The sequence below is a fragment of the Scyliorhinus torazame genome, chromosome 19 (assembly GCF_047496885.1).
Source record: "Scyliorhinus torazame isolate Kashiwa2021f chromosome 19, sScyTor2.1, whole genome shotgun sequence".
NCBI classification, from domain to species: Eukaryota; Metazoa; Chordata; class Chondrichthyes; order Carcharhiniformes; family Scyliorhinidae; genus Scyliorhinus; species Scyliorhinus torazame.
The window spans coordinates 140,774,508-140,794,282 of NC_092725.1; the positions used below are offsets into that span (position 1 = coordinate 140,774,508).

Genomic DNA, 19,775 nt, shown 5'->3' on the forward strand with positions numbered 1-19,775 from the left:
CAACCAAAATTGGAATATTCTTCTCAGTTTACAGTCAACCACAGACAACCTATTCCGTACACTCAGCCCAGGTGCTGTAGCTAACTCGGAATATTTGGATGCAAATGCTCAGGACGAGTAAACATTATTGATCCAGATATATGTATGCTGTCATAAATCCGTTGAATGTAAGAGAGAGATTTACTCTAACCCAGATCAGTGTAACTCGGTTAGAGAATGGCCCTTGTTTAAAACTTCCTGCTGCATTTACAAACAGAATTACCTGCCCACTTTCTCTGTGGTCCTGGCAAAGCTCTTTCCAGGTAAATCCGACCACTCGCGGCACTTCAGAATCAAATGAGAAATTTCAAAGGCGGCGCTGTTTGCTGAACAAATGCCGACTGGTCTCCAGGAACTTTTATTACGCAGGTGCGAATGAAGAGAAGGCTGAGTTGTGAAACGCGACCCTTCGCTGCGATTGAAATTCCCGGTCAGAAATGTGCTGATGTATCCGTTCCGAATTAAACGACACCATGTACAACTTAAGCGCCCCCTCGAGAACAAGGTTTTCTTTCAGCTTCGCCGAGTGGGGATGAACTCACCCCGGTGGTGGATACTGGGCAAACCTGTTCTCCCAGTAACGAAATCTGACAACACTGTGCGGGTCGGGCTTGTCTATCTGTGATTATTGTCCAGTTTATTCGGCATTGTTAGTTTTGTGGATGTAGAGCTCAGTCTAAGTCTAGTCCCCGAGAAGCAAACTCACTTAAATCTCATTTGGATTCGCAACTTCATATTTTCGAATTTTATACTTTGTGTTAATACATAAAAGAACCGACCACGAAGGGAAAAGTTCCCCACAAACCCGCTCCCGAAACAGGAGAAGGCGATTTAAACCTGTCTGTGCAAGAGGTCCCACTGGCTCGACCTACTTCATTTTGAAACTTGGACATTCTGGTTGGTGTGACCTACAAAGTCCTGTTATCAAAACACTCGTCCATTTGGGAAAATCCCAGGGATACATGTATTTCTGCACTTGTCCTGGGTTAGCTGTGAAGAGGGGCCACATTGGGCACAGTTCAGAACCTCCAGATCCAAAGTCACTTTAATTATGACTGGGGAAAATGCAACTAAGATCCAAGCGATTTTATCTGAACTCTTTGCAAACTGTGAAGTTCTCACAACGACCTTTCCGTTAACTGGAGGTTGTGTGCGGCAGCATTAAGCGAATTGATTACTTCTTCAGGGCTCAGAAACGTGTCTGTCAATAATGAAGTGATGGGGAATAAGAGGTTTCTCTGCAAGGTGGCAGTGTCTGTGCTCGCTCCCACCTTGCCCATTCTCAGTATAACGCCGCGATGCTGTGCCATGCTGGGCATGGGTCAGACACACAGGCTGCAGCTTGTGTGAAGCGCCTGGATCGCAGCTTTGAGCCCCGCGCACAGCCCGGAGACATGGTCCTCCCTCTGCTGCTGCTATTCCCGGTTTTCCAGGGATCAGTTTGCGGGTGTCGGTCGGCGGGACCCCGTAGCAACTGTTGGATGCGCCGTGTTCCGGGGGTGCTGATAGATTTGCCGCTTTCCAGGGGCAGAGGTGCCAACCTGGTCACTGATTACAGCGCCAAGAGCGCCCGCCAGTGTGGCACCAACTGCTGCCACCGCCACCATGGTGAGTTACCCCCCCCCCCCCCGCCTACCCAGCCCCCTCCTCCCGCCCCCCACCCCTCGGGGCGGGAACCCCCTCCCACCCAGCCCCCTCACCTCCTCCCCCCACCCAGCCCCCTCCCCCATCCCCCGGGGCAGGACCCGCCCCCCCCCCAGCCCCCTCCCCTCTCCCACCAGCCCTATTCCCCCCTCCCACCCAGCCCCCTCCCCGCCCCCCTCCCCCCACCCAGCCCCATCCCCCGGGGCAGGAACCCCCCGCCCCAGCCCCCTCCCCCATCCCACCCAGCCCCCTCCCCCATCCCACCCAGCCCCCTCCCCCATCTCCCGGGGCAGGGACACCCCTCCCTGCCTTATCCCACCCCTCCCACTCAGCCCCTCCCCCCTCCCACCCAGCCCCATTCCCCCACCCCTCGGGGCTGGACCCCCCTCCCACCCAGCCCCGTCCCCTCCCACCCAGCCCCCACCCCGCCTTCCCCCCCAGCCCCCTCCCCCCCCAGCCACATTCCCACCCCAGCCCCATTCCCCCCTCCCACCCAGCCCCCTCCCCGCACCTCCCACCCAGCCCCCTCCCCCCCAGCCCCATTCCCCCCTCCCACCCCAGCCCCATTCCCCCCTCCCACCCCAGCCCCATTCCCCCCTCCCACCCCAGCCCCAATCCCCCCTCCCACCCAGCCCCATCCCTCGGGGCTGGACCCCCCCACCCACCCAGCCCTCTCCCCTCCCCACCCAGCCCCCTCCCCCACCCAGCCCCCTCCCCCCCACCCAGCCCCCTCCCCCCCACCCAGCCCCCTCCCCCCCAGCCCTCTCCCGCCCCCACACAGCCCCCCCCCAGCCCCCTCCCGCCCCCACCCCTCGGGGCGGGAACCCCCTCCCACCCAGCCCCCTCACCTCCTCCCACCCAGCCCCCTCCCCCCACCCAGCCCCCTCACCTCCTCCCACCACCCAGCCCCCTCCCCATCCCCCGGGGCAGGACCCGCCCCCCCAGCCCCCTCCCCTCTCCTCTCCCACCCAGCCCCCTCCCCCCAGCCCCATTCCCCCCTCCCACCCAGCCCCATCCCTCCCACCCAGCCCCCTCCCCGCCCCATCCCCCGGGGCAGGAACCCCCCGCCCCAGCCCCCTCCCCTCTCCCCCCACCCAGCCCCCTCCCCCATCCCCCGGGGCAGGACCCGCCCCCCCCCCAGCCCCCTCCCCTCTCCCACCAGCCCTATTCCCCCCTCCCACCCAGCCCCCTCCCCGCCCCCTCCCCCCACCCAGCCCCATCCCCCGGGGCAGGAACCCCCCGCCCCAGCCCCCTCCCCCATCCCACCCAGCCCCCTCCCCCATCCCACCCAGCCCCCTCCCCCATCTCCCGGGGCAGGGACACCCCTCCCTGCCTTATCCCACCCCTCCCACTCAGCCCCTCCCCCCTCCCACCCAGCCCCATTCCCCCACCCCTCGGGGCTGGACCCCCCTCCCACCCAGCCCCGTCCCCTCCCACCCAGCCCCCACCCCGCCTTCCCCCCCAGCCCCCTCCCCCCCCAGCCACATTCCCACCCCAGCCCCATTCCCCCCTCCCACCCAGCCCCCTCCCCGCACCTCCCACCCAGCCCCCTCCCCCCCAGCCCCATTCCCCCCTCCCACCCCAGCCCCATTCCCCCCTCCCACCCCAGCCCCATTCCCCCCTCCCACCCCAGCCCCAATCCCCCCTCCCACCCAGCCCCATCCCTCGGGGCTGGACCCCCCCACCCACCCAGCCCTCTCCCCTCCCCACCCAGCCCTCTCCCCTCCCCCACCCAGCCCCCTCCCCCCCCACCCAGCCCCCTCCCCCCCAGCCCTCTCCCGCCCCCACACAGCCCCCCCCCAGCCCCCTCCCGCCCCCACCCCTCGGGGCGGGAACCCCCTCCCACCCAGCCCCCTCACCTCCTCCCACCCAGCCCCCTCCCCCCACCCAGCCCCCTCACCTCCTCCCACCACCCAGCCCCCTCCCCATCCCCCGGGGCAGGACCCGCCCCCCCAGCCCCCTCCCCTCTCCTCTCCCACCCAGCCCCCTCCCCCCAGCCCCATTCCCCCCTCCCACCCAGCCCCATCCCTCCCACCCAGCCCCCTCCCCGCCCCATCCCCCGGGGCAGGAACCCCCCGCCCCAGCCCCCTCCCCTCTCCCCCCACCCAGCCCCCTCCCCCATCCCCCGGGGCAGGAACACCCCTCCCCGCCCTATCCCACCCCTCCCACTCAGCCCCTCCCCCCTCCCACCCACCCCCCCTCCCACCCAGCCCCCTCCCCGCCCCCTCCCCTCCCCTCCCACCCAGCCCCCTCCCCCCCCAGCCCCATTCTCCCCTCCCACCTCAGCCCCATTCCCCCCTCCCACCCAGCCCCCTCCCCGCCCCCTCCCCTCCCACCCAGCCCCCTCCCCCCCCAGCCCCCTCCCCCCCCCCAGCCTCATTCCCCCCTCCCACCCCAGCCCCATTCCACCCTCCCACCCCAGCCCCCCCTCCCACCCAGCCCCATCCCTCGGGGCTGGCCCCCCCCCACCCAGCCCTCTCCCCTCCCCTCCCCCACCCAGCCCCCTCCCCCCAGCCCCCTCCCCCCCACCCAGCCCCCTCCCCTCTCCCACCCAGCCCCCTCCCCCCAGCCCCATTCCCCCCTCCCCCCAGCCCCCTCCCACCTCCGCCCCAGCCCCCTCCCACCCAGCCCCATTCCCCCACCCCTCGGGGCTGGACCCCCCCTCCCCTTCCCTCCCCTCCCACCCAGCCCCCTCCCCGCCCCCTCACCCTCCCCTCCCCCCCCCCCCCCCTCACCCTCCCCTCCCCTCCCCAGCCCCCTCCCCCTCCCCTCCCCCTCCCAGGTCAGAGAGTTTGAGGACTCACAAACTGATCACAACCACCTTTGATTATTGGTCTGGGAAACAGTTTATGGATTGTTACAGACATTTGCTGAAACAATCACAACTTTAATGGCAACAGCTCGAAATAAATGTACTTGGCTCCGAGGTTTGACTTTTAAAAAAGCGATTTCAATTCAATTTTTAAAAAAGAGTTTCTTAAAGCTAATATCAAACGAGACCAAGAAGAGCACAGGAGAAGCAGGTTTGACTAAAGCAGTCAGGAAACCTGCTGACATTCTGGCTGAAGCTTAAATTTCATGAAACTGAAGCCTGTTCTCTTGCAGGACAATGAGGGTTGTGTTCCTGCACCACCTTTCCCTCCTACAGTCACAGAGCGCCACTCACTCTACCTTCTCCCGTTCTAATGATGTGCTTGTGTGGGCCTAGCCAGCTCTCCCTTAAAGTGTATCTTTCCAATTAGTGGGCAGCACGGTAGTGCAAGTGGCTAGCACTGTGGCTTCACAGCGCCAGGGTCCTGGGTTCGATTGCCCGCTGGTCACTGTCTGCACGTTCTCCCAGTGTCTGCATGGGTTTCCTCCGGGTGCTCCGGTTTCCTCCCGCAGTCCAAAGACGTGCCGGTTAGGTGGATTGGCCATGATAAATTGCCCTTAGTGAATAAAAAGGTTAGGAGGGGTTATCGGGTTACCGGGATAGGGTGGAAGTGAGGGCTTAAGTGGGTCGGCGCAGACTCGATGGGCCGAATGGCCTCCTTCTGCACTGTATGTTCTAAGTTCAATCAGTGGGCATGACATTTATTTCCCCCTCGCTCACATCGCCACATATTTCTGCTCCTTTGAATAACTTTGTAAACTAACCTGTCCTACCATTTATTCCAGGGACATGTAATGTCGCTGTTTTCAACTTTGCTCAAAGTCAGGGCAATTCCAACTGTTTTCACCTGAACTGCCCAAGTCAGGAAAGTTGCATAATGAGAAGGGAGGCTGATTTCATCCTGCTTAACGTTACAAAGGGTAAGGACGCCCGCCGCTTCACCACATTTAAATGTCAAAGAGTGTATAATATCCATACGATTGTCTTTATATTTTATTGAAAGTGCAGGATGATTGTAATTTGAACACCAACAATGAATTATTGCTGCATAGTCTGGCTACACAGTCTGATGGAGAAGATGGTGACTTGTTGCTCGCCGGGTTTAGTGATCCAGGCGGATGGGTGGGCTCTGGTGCATTGGTTCAAATGACAGGATCACAGAAAAATACAGGGCAGAAAAGGCCCTTCAGCCCATCGAGTCGGCACCACCGCATGGAAGGCACCTGATCTGCCAATCCTAATCCCATTCACTCGCACTTGGCCCATAGCCTCAAATATTAAGATGTGCCAAGTGCTCACCCAGGTACTTTTTAAAGGATGTGAGGCAACCCGTCTCTACCCCCCTCCCAGGAAGTGCGTTCCAGAGTCCAAATCACACGGCAGCGGGTGGAATTTAAATTGAAGTAATAAATCTAGAATATAAAGTTCATCTCGGTAATGGTGACCTTAAAACCTTAAAACTATCGTCGTGTTCACTAACATCCTTTAGGATGCGAAAATCTGCCGTCCTTATCTGGTCTGGGCCTACCTGTCACGTCAGACCCATAGCAATCTGGTTGACCTATCCTCTGAAATGTTCAATTCAATGACAATTTGGGATGGGCAACAAATATAAATCGGCTCTGACAGTGGGCACCCGCAGTCCAGGAAATAATTTAAATTAAACCATAGCTAACCTTCTTCTTCAACAAACACATCCATAAATAGATTGGGCGGCAAGGTGGCACAATGATCGGGCGGCACAGTGGCTAGCACTGCTGCCTCACAGCGCCAGGGCCCCAGGTTCAGTTCCAGCCTTGTGTGACCATCTGTGGAGTTTGCATTTTCTCTCCCAGTCCAAAGACGTGCAGGTTAGGCCAAGTTAAGTTGCCCCTTAGTGTGCAGGTTAGGTTATGGAGATACGGGAGAGGGTGGAGGGACATGAGTAGGCTGCTCTTTCCAAGGGTCGGTGCAGACTCGATGGGCCGAATGGCCTCCCCTTCTATGATTGGATTTATCTCATTGCTGTTTGTGGAACCTGGTGTAAACTGGCCTTTTGCTATTTGCCAGATGTTATAACCTGCCTGCTTACCATTGGCTGGGGACTAATGACAATCCCACAATCCTGTGGGAGTATGAGCTTCCCCAATGAGGGGGGCGGAGAAATCATTAGCAGACTCCCTGTATAAATAAAGCTGGCCAGTTTGGAACCAGCAGGAAGGAGTATGTAGCAAGCGAGGTTGCTGCTGCTGTTGTATATATGTTATTGTAAATAGATGTTATTTCTTTGTATCCTTGAAACTCGTGCTGGATTCTTCGTGGCCTTCACAAAACCAACTTAACCATGACTTTACTTCAAAGGCAATTAATTGAATGCAACGTGCTTTGTAACAGTTAGATCATCTAAAATGTGCTTTATAAATACAAGCTTTCTCTAGTGAGTGACCACTCAGCAGATGGTGATGTTACCTTTTCACTGCTATCACTTACACCCAATGTTATTGATGTTGACCTATTACTTCAATTTCCTGGCCTTATTTTTTGTTTAATTGTCCCACAGGAGAGGATCCAGATTTGCTCATTTTTGGAAAGGGTCGCAGTAAAGGCAGAGAGTCAGGCTCCCGTTCCTCTGCCAATATATCAAGATTCAACCATTCAGAATATCCCGGTTTGGACAAACAACGCCATTACAGCAGCTTCGTCTCTCTTCCACCACAAGTACCTCTTCCCACCTCCAACAAGGACACGCATGTCTCTCTCACACCACAGACAACACTTCCTTCCACACTGACCCCGGCGGCAGGCACCGATTTCCAGAACAATCCCAGCGGCACAAACAGCAGCCGAATCAGCTCGACGGGGCCACCAGATGCTCCAGCCTTCGCCGAGGATGAAGTGACCCTGAGCAGCGCACTGCAAGTCATCGGGCTGCCGTCCCGCCCCTGGGCCACCGCGTTTGATGAAGGATCTGCTCATGTCACAGCGAATTCTAACCACCTCCCTCTGAACTCAGAACACCTCACTGCGGGGTCCTCTGGAAAGAACAGCAATGTTGGTGGGACCACAGCCCCACTGGGCCCGGAGGCTTTGCTGACATCCTGGTTGATGGTTTCATTAATCATATTGTGTTGTGTGTGCCCTCTGCTCTGGGTAGCAGCCCGGTCTTGGAGGAAGAGGGGTTACTATGGACCGCTCCGGCAAGCTGGTACTGGCTAGAGAAAATGATGTGGAGACTCACCATGGACTACTCTCCAAAATCAGTTGCATTCTTGGACACACTCGTCTCCATCAAGGACGGTCACCTCAGCACTTCGCTTTACCGCAAACCCACGGATAACCTCACGATGCTCCACTTCTCCAGCTTCCACCCTAAACACATTAAAGAAGTCATCCCCTATGGACAAGCTCTCCGTATCCACAGGATCTGCTCAGACGAGGAGGAGTGTAACAGACATCTACAGACGTTGAAAGATGCCCTTGTACGAATGGGATATGGCGCTCGACTCATCGATCGACAGTTCCAACGCGCCACAGCAAAAAACCGCACCGACCTCCTCAGAAGACAAACATGGGACACAACCAACAGAATACCCTTCGTCGTCTAGTACTTTCCCGGAGCGGAGAAACTACGACATCTTCTTCACAGCCTTCAACACGTCATCGATGAAGATAAACATCTTGCCAAGGTCATCCCCACACCCCCACTACTTGCCTTCAAACAACTGCGCAACCTCAAACAAGCCATTGTTTGCAGCAAACTACCCAACCTTCAGAACAGTGACCACGACACCACCCAACCCTGCCATGGCAATCTCTGCAAGACGTGCCAGATCATCGACATGGGTACCACCATTACACGCGAGAACACCACCCACCAGGTACGCGGTACATACTCGTGCGACTCGGCCAACGTTGTCTACCTCATACGCTGCAGGAAAGGATGTCCCGAAGCGTGGTACATTGGCGAGACCATGCAGACGCTGCGACAACGAATTAACAGACATCGTGCGACAATCACCAGGCAGGAATGTTCCCTTCCAGTCGGAGAACACTTCAGCAGTCAAGGGCATTCAGCCTCTGATCTCCGGGTAAACGTTCTCCAAGGCGGCCTTCAGGACGCGCGACAACGCAGAATCGCCGAGCAGAAGCTTATAGCCAAGTTCCGCACACATGAGTGCGGCCTCAACCGGGACCTGGGATTCATGTCGCATTACAATCATCCCCCACCATCTGGCCTGCGAAATCCTACCAACTGTCCTGGCTTGACACTATTCACACCTCTTTAACCTGGGGTTACCCCATCTCTGGATCTGTAAAGATTTAATCACCTGCTAATACTCGTATTCCAAGCATTGTCTGGCATCTTTGAATCTGTCTATATGTATGTTTCTGGAACATACCTCTTCATTCACCTGAGGAAGGAGCAGCGCTCCGAAAGCTAGTGACATCGAAACAAACCTGTTGGACTTTAACCTGGTGTTGTAAGACTTCTTACTGGCTAGAGAAAATAATAAGAAGATGAGTGCTTATTGAAAACTGATTGGACTAAATGTTGTGAATCAATAATCACTTTAAAAAATGCATCACTCCAAAGAAGCATTGACATTATCATTGACTTGGCTGAACATTGAAACTGTTTACAATGTAAATACAGCCTAACTTCAGGAAAGTCCCGAGGGAACCCATTTATTCCAGGTACGCCGAGGATTGATATCCAACACCCTTTCTGCATGTGATCTAAACGCACCCTGCCTACCATTTGAACTATATCCTATATTATGCTACCTGATTTCTATTTATAATAAAACAGGAAACATCACATTGATTCAAATGGTTGGTATAGAGCATCAGATCAGATGTCTGTCTCCCTTTGCAAATGTTTCTGTAGTGGTCTGTGTATATAGACTGAATTTGATCAAATCAAACCTTGGATCCAAGATTTGATCTAACCATCCATTTCAAATGTTTCCCAATCCGATGGATGGATCCATCTCAACATCGACATCTGGGAATGTCAAGAATCTATTTTGAATCTCACACCCAACATCGATTCATGCCGTGAAATTAAAGAAAATATCTTGTTGTCTGCCCTGAACTGTTTTGAAGCGACCTTTGCTGTTATGATTTGCGCATAGGCTGGTTTTATAAGAAGTCTTTTACTACAAATGCTAGTGGCCACTAGTGGCAAAGCATCAACATTGCACTATTAAAAAAGGACATCCACAGTCTAGCCAAAGTTATTGTTCATTTATTCCATATTTAAAAAAAGGTTTTTCTTTTGTGAATGCTTTTAATGAAAGTTGTGAATACAGTTCTTCACATAATAAAATTGCTCACGAATGCCTCAAGACTTTTTTTACTGACGTGCTCTACCTGTTCATATCTTAGAATTTACAGTGCAGAAGGAGGCCATTCAGCCCATCGAGTCTGCACCAGCCCTTGGAAAGAGCACCCTATCCCCGTAACCCAACCTGACCTTTTTGGAAACTAAGGGCAATTTAGCCAATCCTCCGAACCTGCACATCTTTGGACTGTGGGAGGAAACGGGAGCACCCGGAGGAAACCCACGCAGACACGGGGAGGATGTGCAGACTCCGCACAGACAGTCACCTAAGCCGGGACTCAAACCTGGGACCCTGGAGCTGTGGAGCAACAGTGCTAACCACACTGCTACCGTGCTGCCCAGTTTTACTGACTATGATGAGAATAATGTTTTTTAAAAAATGAACAGTTATGAACATCTGTCTGTATTCATACATATGTGTCTACCGTATGGTACACAGATGAAATACCGACATAGAAACAGGAGTTGGAGCAGGAGGAGGCCATTCGGCCCCTCGAGGCTGTTCCACCATTCAATATGATCATGGCTGATCCTTTATCTCAACACCATACGCACCCTTCCCAAACCCTTGACACCTTTAGTGTCTGGAAATCTATTTCCTACTCACATTTATTCAGTGGCTTAGCCTCCACAACCTTCTGTGGTAGGAAATTCCACGGGTTCACCACCCTTTGAAGAGATTTCGTCTCATCTCAATCTGAAAAGGCCTACCCCACATCCTGAGACTGTGGCCTCTTGTTCTAGACCCCCGCCTCCCCCCACCCAGGGGGAACATCATCCCTGCATCCAGTCTGTCCAGCCCTCTCAGATGTTTATATGTTTCAATGCCATCCCCTCTCATTCTTCTGGACTCCAGTGAATGCAGGCCTAGTCGACCCTATCTCTCCTCATACTGCCATCCCATGCTTCCAATTTAACCAACCCATCCAGGGCAGAGCAATCAAATAGTGAAAAACAAAATTGCCAATATATTGTACAAAAATACCAAAAGCAACAATGGAAAGTTGTCAATACAAGGAAATAATTTATAGGTTGACATAGGAATCTTTAGATAACCTGGAAATGGACATAATTTAAAAAAAAGACAAGTGAATCATAAACAAAAGCAGAAAACGCTGGACAATCTACAGCAGGTCTGGCAGCATCTGCAGATAGAGAAGGGAGCTAACATTTCGAGTCCGAATGACTCTTTATAAAAGCTGGAGGGAACTGGAAATAGGGTCACCTTTATACTGTTGGGGGGGGGGGGGGGGGTCGTTGAGTGGTGGGGTTGGATCGGGGGCCAGCCATAGGTGGAGATTGACAAAGATGCTGTGGACAGAAAGACAAAAGGAATGTAAGGGTGATTAAGGCTGAGAAGGGTGCTGATAGTGGCACATAAAGAGATTGTACTTCTGAGGCTGTAAAAGGCTCTGGTCAGGCCCCATTTGGAGTATTGTGAGGCAGTTTTGGGCCCCATATCGAAGGAAGGATGTGCTGGCCTTGGAAAGGGTCCAGAGGAGGTTCACAAGAATGATCCCTGGAATGAAGAGCTTGTCGTATGAGGAACGGTTGAGGACTCTGGGTCTGTACTCGTTGGAGTTTAGAAAGATGAGTGGGGGGGGGGGGGGCCTTATTGAAACTTACAGGATACTGCGAGGCCTGGATAGAGTGGACGTGGAGAGGATGTTTCCACTTGTAGGAAAAATGAGAAGCAGAGGACACAATCTCAGATTAAAGGGACGATCATTTGAAACAGAGATGAGGATCCTTTGAAACAGAGGGTGGTGAATCTGTGAAACTCTTTGCCGCAGAAGGCTGTGGAGGCAAAATCACTGAGTGTCTTTAAGACAGAGATAGACATGTTCTTGATTAATAAGGGGATCAGGGGTTATGGGGAGAAAGCAGGAGAATGGGGATGAGCAAAATATCAGCCATGATTGAATGGCGGAGCAGATTTGATGGGCCGAGTGGCCTAATTCTGCTTCTATGTCTTATTATGTGTGAATGGCAGAACAAAGGTGAGTGATCCATTGATCTGTTTTTCACCCACCATTGTGCCCCCTCCCACCAGTTCTCTCCAGCTATGAAAAGAGTCATCCAGACTCAAAATGTTAACTCCCTTCTCTCTCCACAGATGCTGTCAGACCTGCCGCTCTTTTTGTTCTTTCCTTCTCTCGTTTCCCTGTTCCTATAATTTTTTAAAACCTATTACTTGCCAACGTTTCTCCAGATGTGAAGATAGGTCACCAACCTGTTGCGGACTCCACAGGTGGGCTTAACCTGCTGAGCGTTTCCTGAATTCCTGTTGTTTTAAAAAAAAAACAATAGTTCCTTAACCTTGAGTCAAGAATCTCTAAGGCAACGGGGAAAAAAAAGTTTCTATGAAAACCAGGTTGACAGTTCTTCACAAATCAGTTATTTTTAAAATCTCACTATGTGTGTCGCTGTGGTTATCCACGAGTACATGTTGTAGGATTGAACCAAAAATGAAATGTTCCAGCTTTGCTTTGATATACTTATGAGAAAATCCTCAAGTGAAAGACCTTGAAAGCTGCTGAAGTGCAGGAAGGTAAGTCAAGCAAAACCTTGAATAACCTAAAGGGACAAAGCTGTTATTCCCTTACAAGACAATCAACAAAGCCTTCCATTCTCTCTTGGCCTTTCAGGGATTAAACTGATGCAACATTTGGAGATGAAATGCAAAATTGGCATTTAAAATAAGGGATGTTGTAGAATTAGTACTAAGCACTTCATGGCTGCCATACGGTTTCCCTAAATCTGTACAAGTGAGTAATAAAGTTTATTTAGCAGATTACACACACAGAACATGCAGTGCAGAAGGAGGCCATTCGGCCCTTCGAGTCCGCACCGACCCACTCAAGCCTTCATTTCAACCCTATCCCCGTAACCCAATAACCCTTCCTAACCTTTTTGGACACAAAGGGCAATTCAACATGGCCAATCCACCTAACCTGCACGTCTTTGGACTGTGGGAGGAAACCGGAGCACCCGGAGGAAACCCACGCAAGCACGGGGAGAACGTGCAGACTCCGCACAGACCGTGACCCAGCAGGGAATTGAACCTGGGACCCTGGCGCTGTGAAGCCACACGCTAACCACTATGCTACCGTGTTGCCCAAACATCGAGTTTTTTTCAACATATACACAGTATTTAAGTTTAAAGATTTTGGCCTATTTCAATCATGTTTATAATAATTACTGTGGGTGCAATATGTTTTTGGGGGGTTCATAGAATTTACAGTGCAGAAGGAGGCCATTCGGCCCATCGAGTCTGCACTGGCTCTTTGAAAGAGCACCCGACCCAAGCCCACACCTCCACCCTATCCCCATAACCCAGTAACTCCACCCAACACTAAGGGCAATTTTAGACACGAAGGGCAATTTATCATGGCCAATCCACCTAACCTGCACATCTTTGGGAGCACCCGAAGGAAACCCATGCACAGACGGGGAGAACGTGCAGAGCAGGCGAATCGTATTGCATCATTGAGACTGTTATTTTAATGCACAATGTTCTTAAAAAATATCACACCAAGATATGAAAGATTCATCCATTAATTTCCTTTACAGCATCTGATGCATGATGCCGGGAGCAACAGGAATTCCCTCACCTGTCGCCTCACAAACGCCCTCACCTGCATATATCTAAAAGCATTTCCTGGGGGTATCTCGAACTTCTCCCCCAGTGCCCCATGGCTCGCAAATGTCCCGTCAATGAACAGGTCCCCCATTCTTCTAATCCCCGCCCAATGCCAGCTCTGAAACCCCCCATCCATCCTCCCCGGGACAAACTGGTGGTTACCCCTGATCGGGGACCACACCGAGGCTCCCATTGCACCCCTGTGCCGTCTCCACTGGTCCCAGATCCTTAGCGTTGCTGCCACCACCGATAACATAGATTATGTTGCCCAACAGTTGAACAGTTTGTCATCATTTAGGCTCAAACATGAAAATGATCACTGGCTGAGGTTTGGGGTGGCATAAAATGCCAAAATTGAAGAATTTATGTATTTTAAGAATGAAGGAAGAATATAGCAAATAAAAACTAATGTTTTAGAAACTTTATACTTAAATAAAAATGGATTTAAAACACGATGAGGTTAGAAGAGCAGCAGTTGGATGAGTTGGTAAAGATGAAGGTCCACTTGGACAGAGGAATATTTCAATCCATGGCTTGCTTCTGTTTTCAGTCTGCAAGACCAATTACTAACAGCAAAACCGAGAGGTTAAATTACTATCATAAAGACCTTCTCCCATTCCCTTTTGTAAATATTATCTAGTCTCTGTTTTAAAATGTCACTTTGAGTCTTATGTTCTGAACACATGAAGCGTGGATCTGTGTGGCAGAGACTGTATAACATAATTGAAAGGATAAATAAGATGGTGACTATGGAATCTGAAAATAAATAGCATTGTTTCCCAGTACGACAGGAACTTATTTTTTGCATACATATTAGCATTATCAGAAAATGTAATAGACATTTTGTCATAGAAAGATTACACCTGGTCAGTAATCCCTATCTATCTATAATTTCTTTACAAACAGAAAAGGTTTGGAACAAATATGAAAAGAAGTTTCATGCTTGCAAAGTCACAGAATTTTCAAATCCTCGGAGAAAACCGAGAACATTCAGACACTATCCGCAGGGGCTCCACTCAATTTCAATCACAATCCAAAGAAAGAGAAACGCTTACCTATTTGGTTGAAGTGTCAAACACGACTGAAGACACAAAGAGGAGTGGTTGAGAGAAGTGTGCAGAAGACACTGAAAGTCTGCAGAGGGATATAGGTAGTTTAAGTGAGCGGGCAAGGGTGGGAGTACAATGTTGGTAAATGTGAGGTAGTCCATTTTGGTAGGAACAACAGTAAAATGGGCTATTATTTAAATGCTAAGAAACTGCAGCATGCTGCTGTGCAGAGGGACCTGGGTGTCCTTGTGCATTGTTGTGAAAACTCGGAAGAATATGACATTTGAAACATGAAAATAACACTAAGAATGCCTGAGGCTTTTAAATGAAAGGGAGAAGTCCCACAAGGGATTAACAGCAGCAGCCTGTTTTGAAAGCAGACAACTTCACAGGCAGGGATGAAAACAGATACGAGCTTCATTTTTATTCACAAGTTAGAAAGGACATTTGATTGACTTGAAAACTCTTAGAGTTATATGAAAGGGAGCAGTATTTCACAAATCTTTAAGTAAGGAATTATTTTATTAAACAATTAGGAAAAGCAGCCAGAATCGAAAGTATAAGATAAGGAACAACTGTTAAGTGTGAAAAGTTGCTAACACTAGTAATAAAGTGAAACAACTGATTAACAAATTGAGAAAACTAGGTGACAAGGTAACATTATAACGTACATCACATTTGAAGTTAAAACCTTTTGAAGATGGCCAAAGCAGACAAAGTTAGAATCAGGGGGATAACACCAACATGACATTAGCTTAACCTGAAGATGACCCGAGTCGAATCAGAGAAAAAGTGCATCAGAAAAGACATGAAACCAAAAGAGTGCGAACTAAGGCACAAACAAATTTATGACATGTCAAGCAAAGCGAGAAAAGTGCAGTCAAGGATGGCGAGCTGGTGAGGATGAAGCTGCGCTGTCGAAGCAGCGCCACGCTTCTAAACTGCTAAAACGTAGCTTTCGAACTGTCAAGCAGGCAGTCTGAAGGGTGCCAGGTGCAGAGGTTAAGGGGCCCAAAATGGCTATAAAAACTGGGGAAAATGAGCAGATAGAGAGAATCTTCCTCGGTGATGGGACAAGCAACATCGACAGACCGAGCAGCCCAGAGAAGTCAGCAGAAGACCAAAAGTTAAAGAAGACTGATTGTCAAGAGACTTGAAAGTCTGCAACTGGTCCGAACAGGAAAAGATCTTTCTACCTTTCTGTAAAAGTAGTTATTCTCTTTTAACTTGAAAATAAAGTTAAGTTCAAATTGATAACCTGAAAGAGTGGTAATTATTATTCTCTTTAAAAAGTTTACTTTACTTCACTTAGCAAGCTGGACCCGTGTGTAAGTTACTAAGTGGTAAGTAGCTAAAATTCTTCTACGAAGATACGAGTTATACCGGGGGATAACTTGAAACACTAGTTTGACCCGAATAGCACTCGCCAAAGTCTGCGTAGGAGTCGGGGAATGCGAATCCCTGCTCACCATTTAGAATAAATCGACCCTTTTTGGTCGATTTATAGGGGGAATTCTAAGAATAGTGGTGAGGTACAAACTACAGCATGAATCGCAAAACGTTGGTTTGCAGGTTCAGCAGGTAATTAAGGCGGCAAATGGAACTTTGTCCTTCATTGCTGGAGGGATGGAGTTTAGAAGCAGGGATGTTAAGTTGCAGCTGTATATGGTGATGGTGAGGCCACACCCGGAGTACCATTTAGTTTTGGGTTCCTTACTTGAGAAAGAATGCACTGGCACTGGAGGGGGTGCAGAGGAGATTCACTAAATTGAGTCCGGCATTGAGAGGATTGGCTTATGAGGAGTGACTGAGTAAACTGGGACTATAGAAGAATGAGGGGGGATCTTTATTAGTGTCACAAGTAGGCGTAAATTAACACTGCAATGAAGTTACTGAGTTGAGGAGGAACGCCTTCACCCGAAGGGTTGTGAATCTGTGGAATTCCCTGCCCAGTGAAACAGCTGAGGCTACCTTGCTTTTAAAGCAAAGATAGATACATTTTTCAACAGTAAAGGAATTAAGGATTATGGTGAGCGGGTGGGTAAGTGGCTGACTCCTGCTCCTAGTTCTTATGACTGCAATTGAAACCCATGTTCCTCCATCAAGGAAGTCCAACAATGTCTTACTTAAACTAAGTTACTAAAATGTTTTGAAGTATTTTTGAGATGTGGGGATAAAGAAGAGAGAAAAAAGGAGCACAGCACATCTATAAATACTAGTGTTTGTTAGTACAGAGGAAATGACCTGCGAGTACTAGATTTCTGACATGTTACGAAGAATGAAACTACTGTCACAATGAAATACGGTACATTTCATTAATTGGATCTAAAACGCAAACAGGAAAAGTATTGACATGGATGAAAATTGGCCATAAACCTGAGATTAGTAATGCATGTTTGTAGATTAGAAGATATTTAATGCTAGAACAGCGCTTTTAAAAAAATGTCTATTTATTGGGATTTTTAATTTTTTGCAAAAAAATTCACATGAAACAAACAAAAGTAGAAAGTTGCAGGGGGCCAATGGATCGGTGGTGACTCCCGTTAATTAGATGGAGATTGGGCTTAAGTGGTGATTATTGGTTTATCACCATGCTATGGCGGGATTCTGATCTCGCCAATAGGAGTGGGCCGGTTAGATCAAAGATCGGCACCCGGTGCGGTTCTCGATTTTGGCCTCTCCCCCGATTTTAAAGCCTTGTGGCACTCTCGCTTAAGCCCAACACAAGCCATTAAATCGCACCCGATACATGACCTACATATTAACAGACCGTACTCAACCAGCCCATGCAAAACCTTTAAAATGTCTACTGGTTGATGTGATTCGGCAATTAGGCAACACTTGCTGAACAATCCTGAGTATGGCAACAGCTACATTAACGACTAATTTAAGATAATCAGTCAAGCTCGTATTGTGGCTCATTTATACTTCCGAAAGTGACACACATTCATAAGCAGGGACCCACTCTCTGCAGAAAGGAATATGTTCAAGCCTTGTGCCTTTTTGAATTACCTGGGAGCTTGGGGAGTCTCTATTTCCCTTTTGCTTTCTCTCTGGTAACACCTTGAGCAGAGCTGCCTTGCCAACTAATCAGCATCCTTCCCTCCTGTTGTATAAATTGTGAGCATTTGAAATTTGTCCTGAATAGAGCAAGATGAAAAGCTTCGGCAACATGTCTCCTTTTTCAGCAGTATTCAAATACATATTTCTGTTCAGTGGCATAAAAAGGTTACCTTTGACAGAACATGCATCACATATAATAATTGTTTTTTAAGTTGTGGACTTTCTCTATTTTAAAACACAGCTGCTACCGGCCTCACCCTCCGGCATCTTCTACAACAATGGACAGAACTTCAGAAAAAACAGGCATGAGCAGCCCATTGTCATCAACAAAGGAATACATTCAGGAGGTGGAATTTCCAATTCCGTGATTTCCCACTTTTCAAACAGAAACATTACATTTAGGTAAATAAAAAGGATTAGGCAATAACCTGAAGCATGGGTATTAATTTGTTTTAATAACAACCATATTTTTTGGTTTCTTCTCATTCAAACCGCCCCCGCCCACCCCCCGGTGGCTAACCTCTGCAGCTCTGGATGTTCCTGCAAGCTTTACCAGATTTTAAATCAAATGATGTTTGGAGCTAGGCTATGCATTGGAAAGAGGATGTTAATTCTAATTTACAATTATTAAAGTCCAGATTTTGAACATCTTATTTCTCGATTGAGTTTTGATTTTGTCACGCGTACAGAGGTACAGTTAAAAGTACTGTTCTGTGTACAGTCCAGACAGATCGTTCCATACGTGAAAAAACATAGGATGTGGATAAATACACAATGTAAATACATAGGCACAGGCGAGCATAAGGAGTGCAGTACTACTCAGTAGAGATGTGTGGAGAGATCAGTTCAGTCCATAAGAGGTTCATACAGGATTCTGGTAACAGCGGGAAAGAAGCTGTTTTTGAACCTGTCAGTGCGTGTTCTCAGACTTTTGTATCTCCTGCCCGATGGAAGAAGTTGGAAGAGAGGATAACTCGGGCGGGAGGGGTCTTTGATTATGCTGCCCGCTTTCCAAAGGCAGCAGGAGCTGCAGACAGAGGCAATAGATGGGAGGCGAGTTCACGTGATGGACTGGGCTGTGTTCACAACTCTGTAGATTCTTATGGTCTTGGACCGAGCAGTTGCCAAACCAGGCTTGATGCAGCCTGATAGGAGTAAATGTCAAACATGCCAGATTTCCTTAGTTTCCTATAGCCTATTGTACTTTCTTGGTCGTAGCGTTGACATGGGTGCACCAGATCAGATTGTTGGTGATGTGCACACCTAGGAATTTGAATCCGTCAGCCATCTCCACCTCGGCACCATTGATGCAGACAGGAGTGTAGACGATACTTTGCTTCCTGAAGTCAACGACTAGCTCTTTCATTTTGCTGACATTGAGGAAGAGATTGTTGTCGTTACACCATGCCACTAGGTTCTCTTTCTCCCTCCTGTACTCTGATTCATCGTTGTTCGAGATCTGACCCACTACAGTTGTGTCATTAACAAATATGTAGATGGAGTTGGAGTCAAATGTTGCCACGCAGCCCTGTGTGTGTATAGGGAGTATAGTAGGGGGCTAAGTACGCAGCCTTGAGGAAGCAAAGATCACAATAATGGAGACTGGCCTTTCTTTAAAGGGAACCCTGAATGAAGGAATAGGCAAACTCTCAAAAGTCAACATTAATAGCTGGAGGAACCTCAAATCTACTGGAAATGCACATACACGTTAGTAGTTGTAGTTTAAGTGAATTTTATTAGTCACATTTATGGCTTCCTTAACAACATATTTGTAATCTTGAGTATTTAGTGAATCTGATTTTATAAAATAAAACAAATTCATAATATTATTTTTATGCCATTCTGCACTTGAATTTCCTCTTACAATCATTAACTTGCATTCATTCTTTCGTTTTACTTTTGATCCTTGAATGATAGAAGCAGACCTTGCCATCTCATGTGTAAGTGCTTCTCCCACTTGTTAACTAAAGAAACAAATACAAGACCTACAATTATGCTCATACCCTGGTTATCCACAGAGAATAGTTTATGTGGTATCAGTGTTAGGGAGATGTATAGACAGGAGACCAGAATGTGGCCTGAGGATGCAAGTGGGCTATTTCACAAACTAACTCATAATACAACTTAGACACAGCAAACAAA

At 49.4% G+C, this 19,775-nt stretch overlaps 1 protein-coding gene across 1 annotated transcript; it reads left to right on the plus strand.

Moving 5' to 3' along the window:
* The first annotated feature begins 1,337 nt into the window (after positions 1-1,337).
* LOC140395973 (uncharacterized) lies at positions 1,338-7,750 on the plus strand. The gene is made up of 3 exons (XM_072484000.1): positions 1,338-1,647; positions 5,341-5,475; positions 7,095-7,750. Exons 1-3 carry the CDS (start codon positions 1,338-1,340, stop codon positions 7,748-7,750), a joined length of 1,101 nt encoding a protein of 366 aa, XP_072340101.1.
* The last annotated feature ends 12,025 nt before the right edge of the window (positions 7,751-19,775 follow it).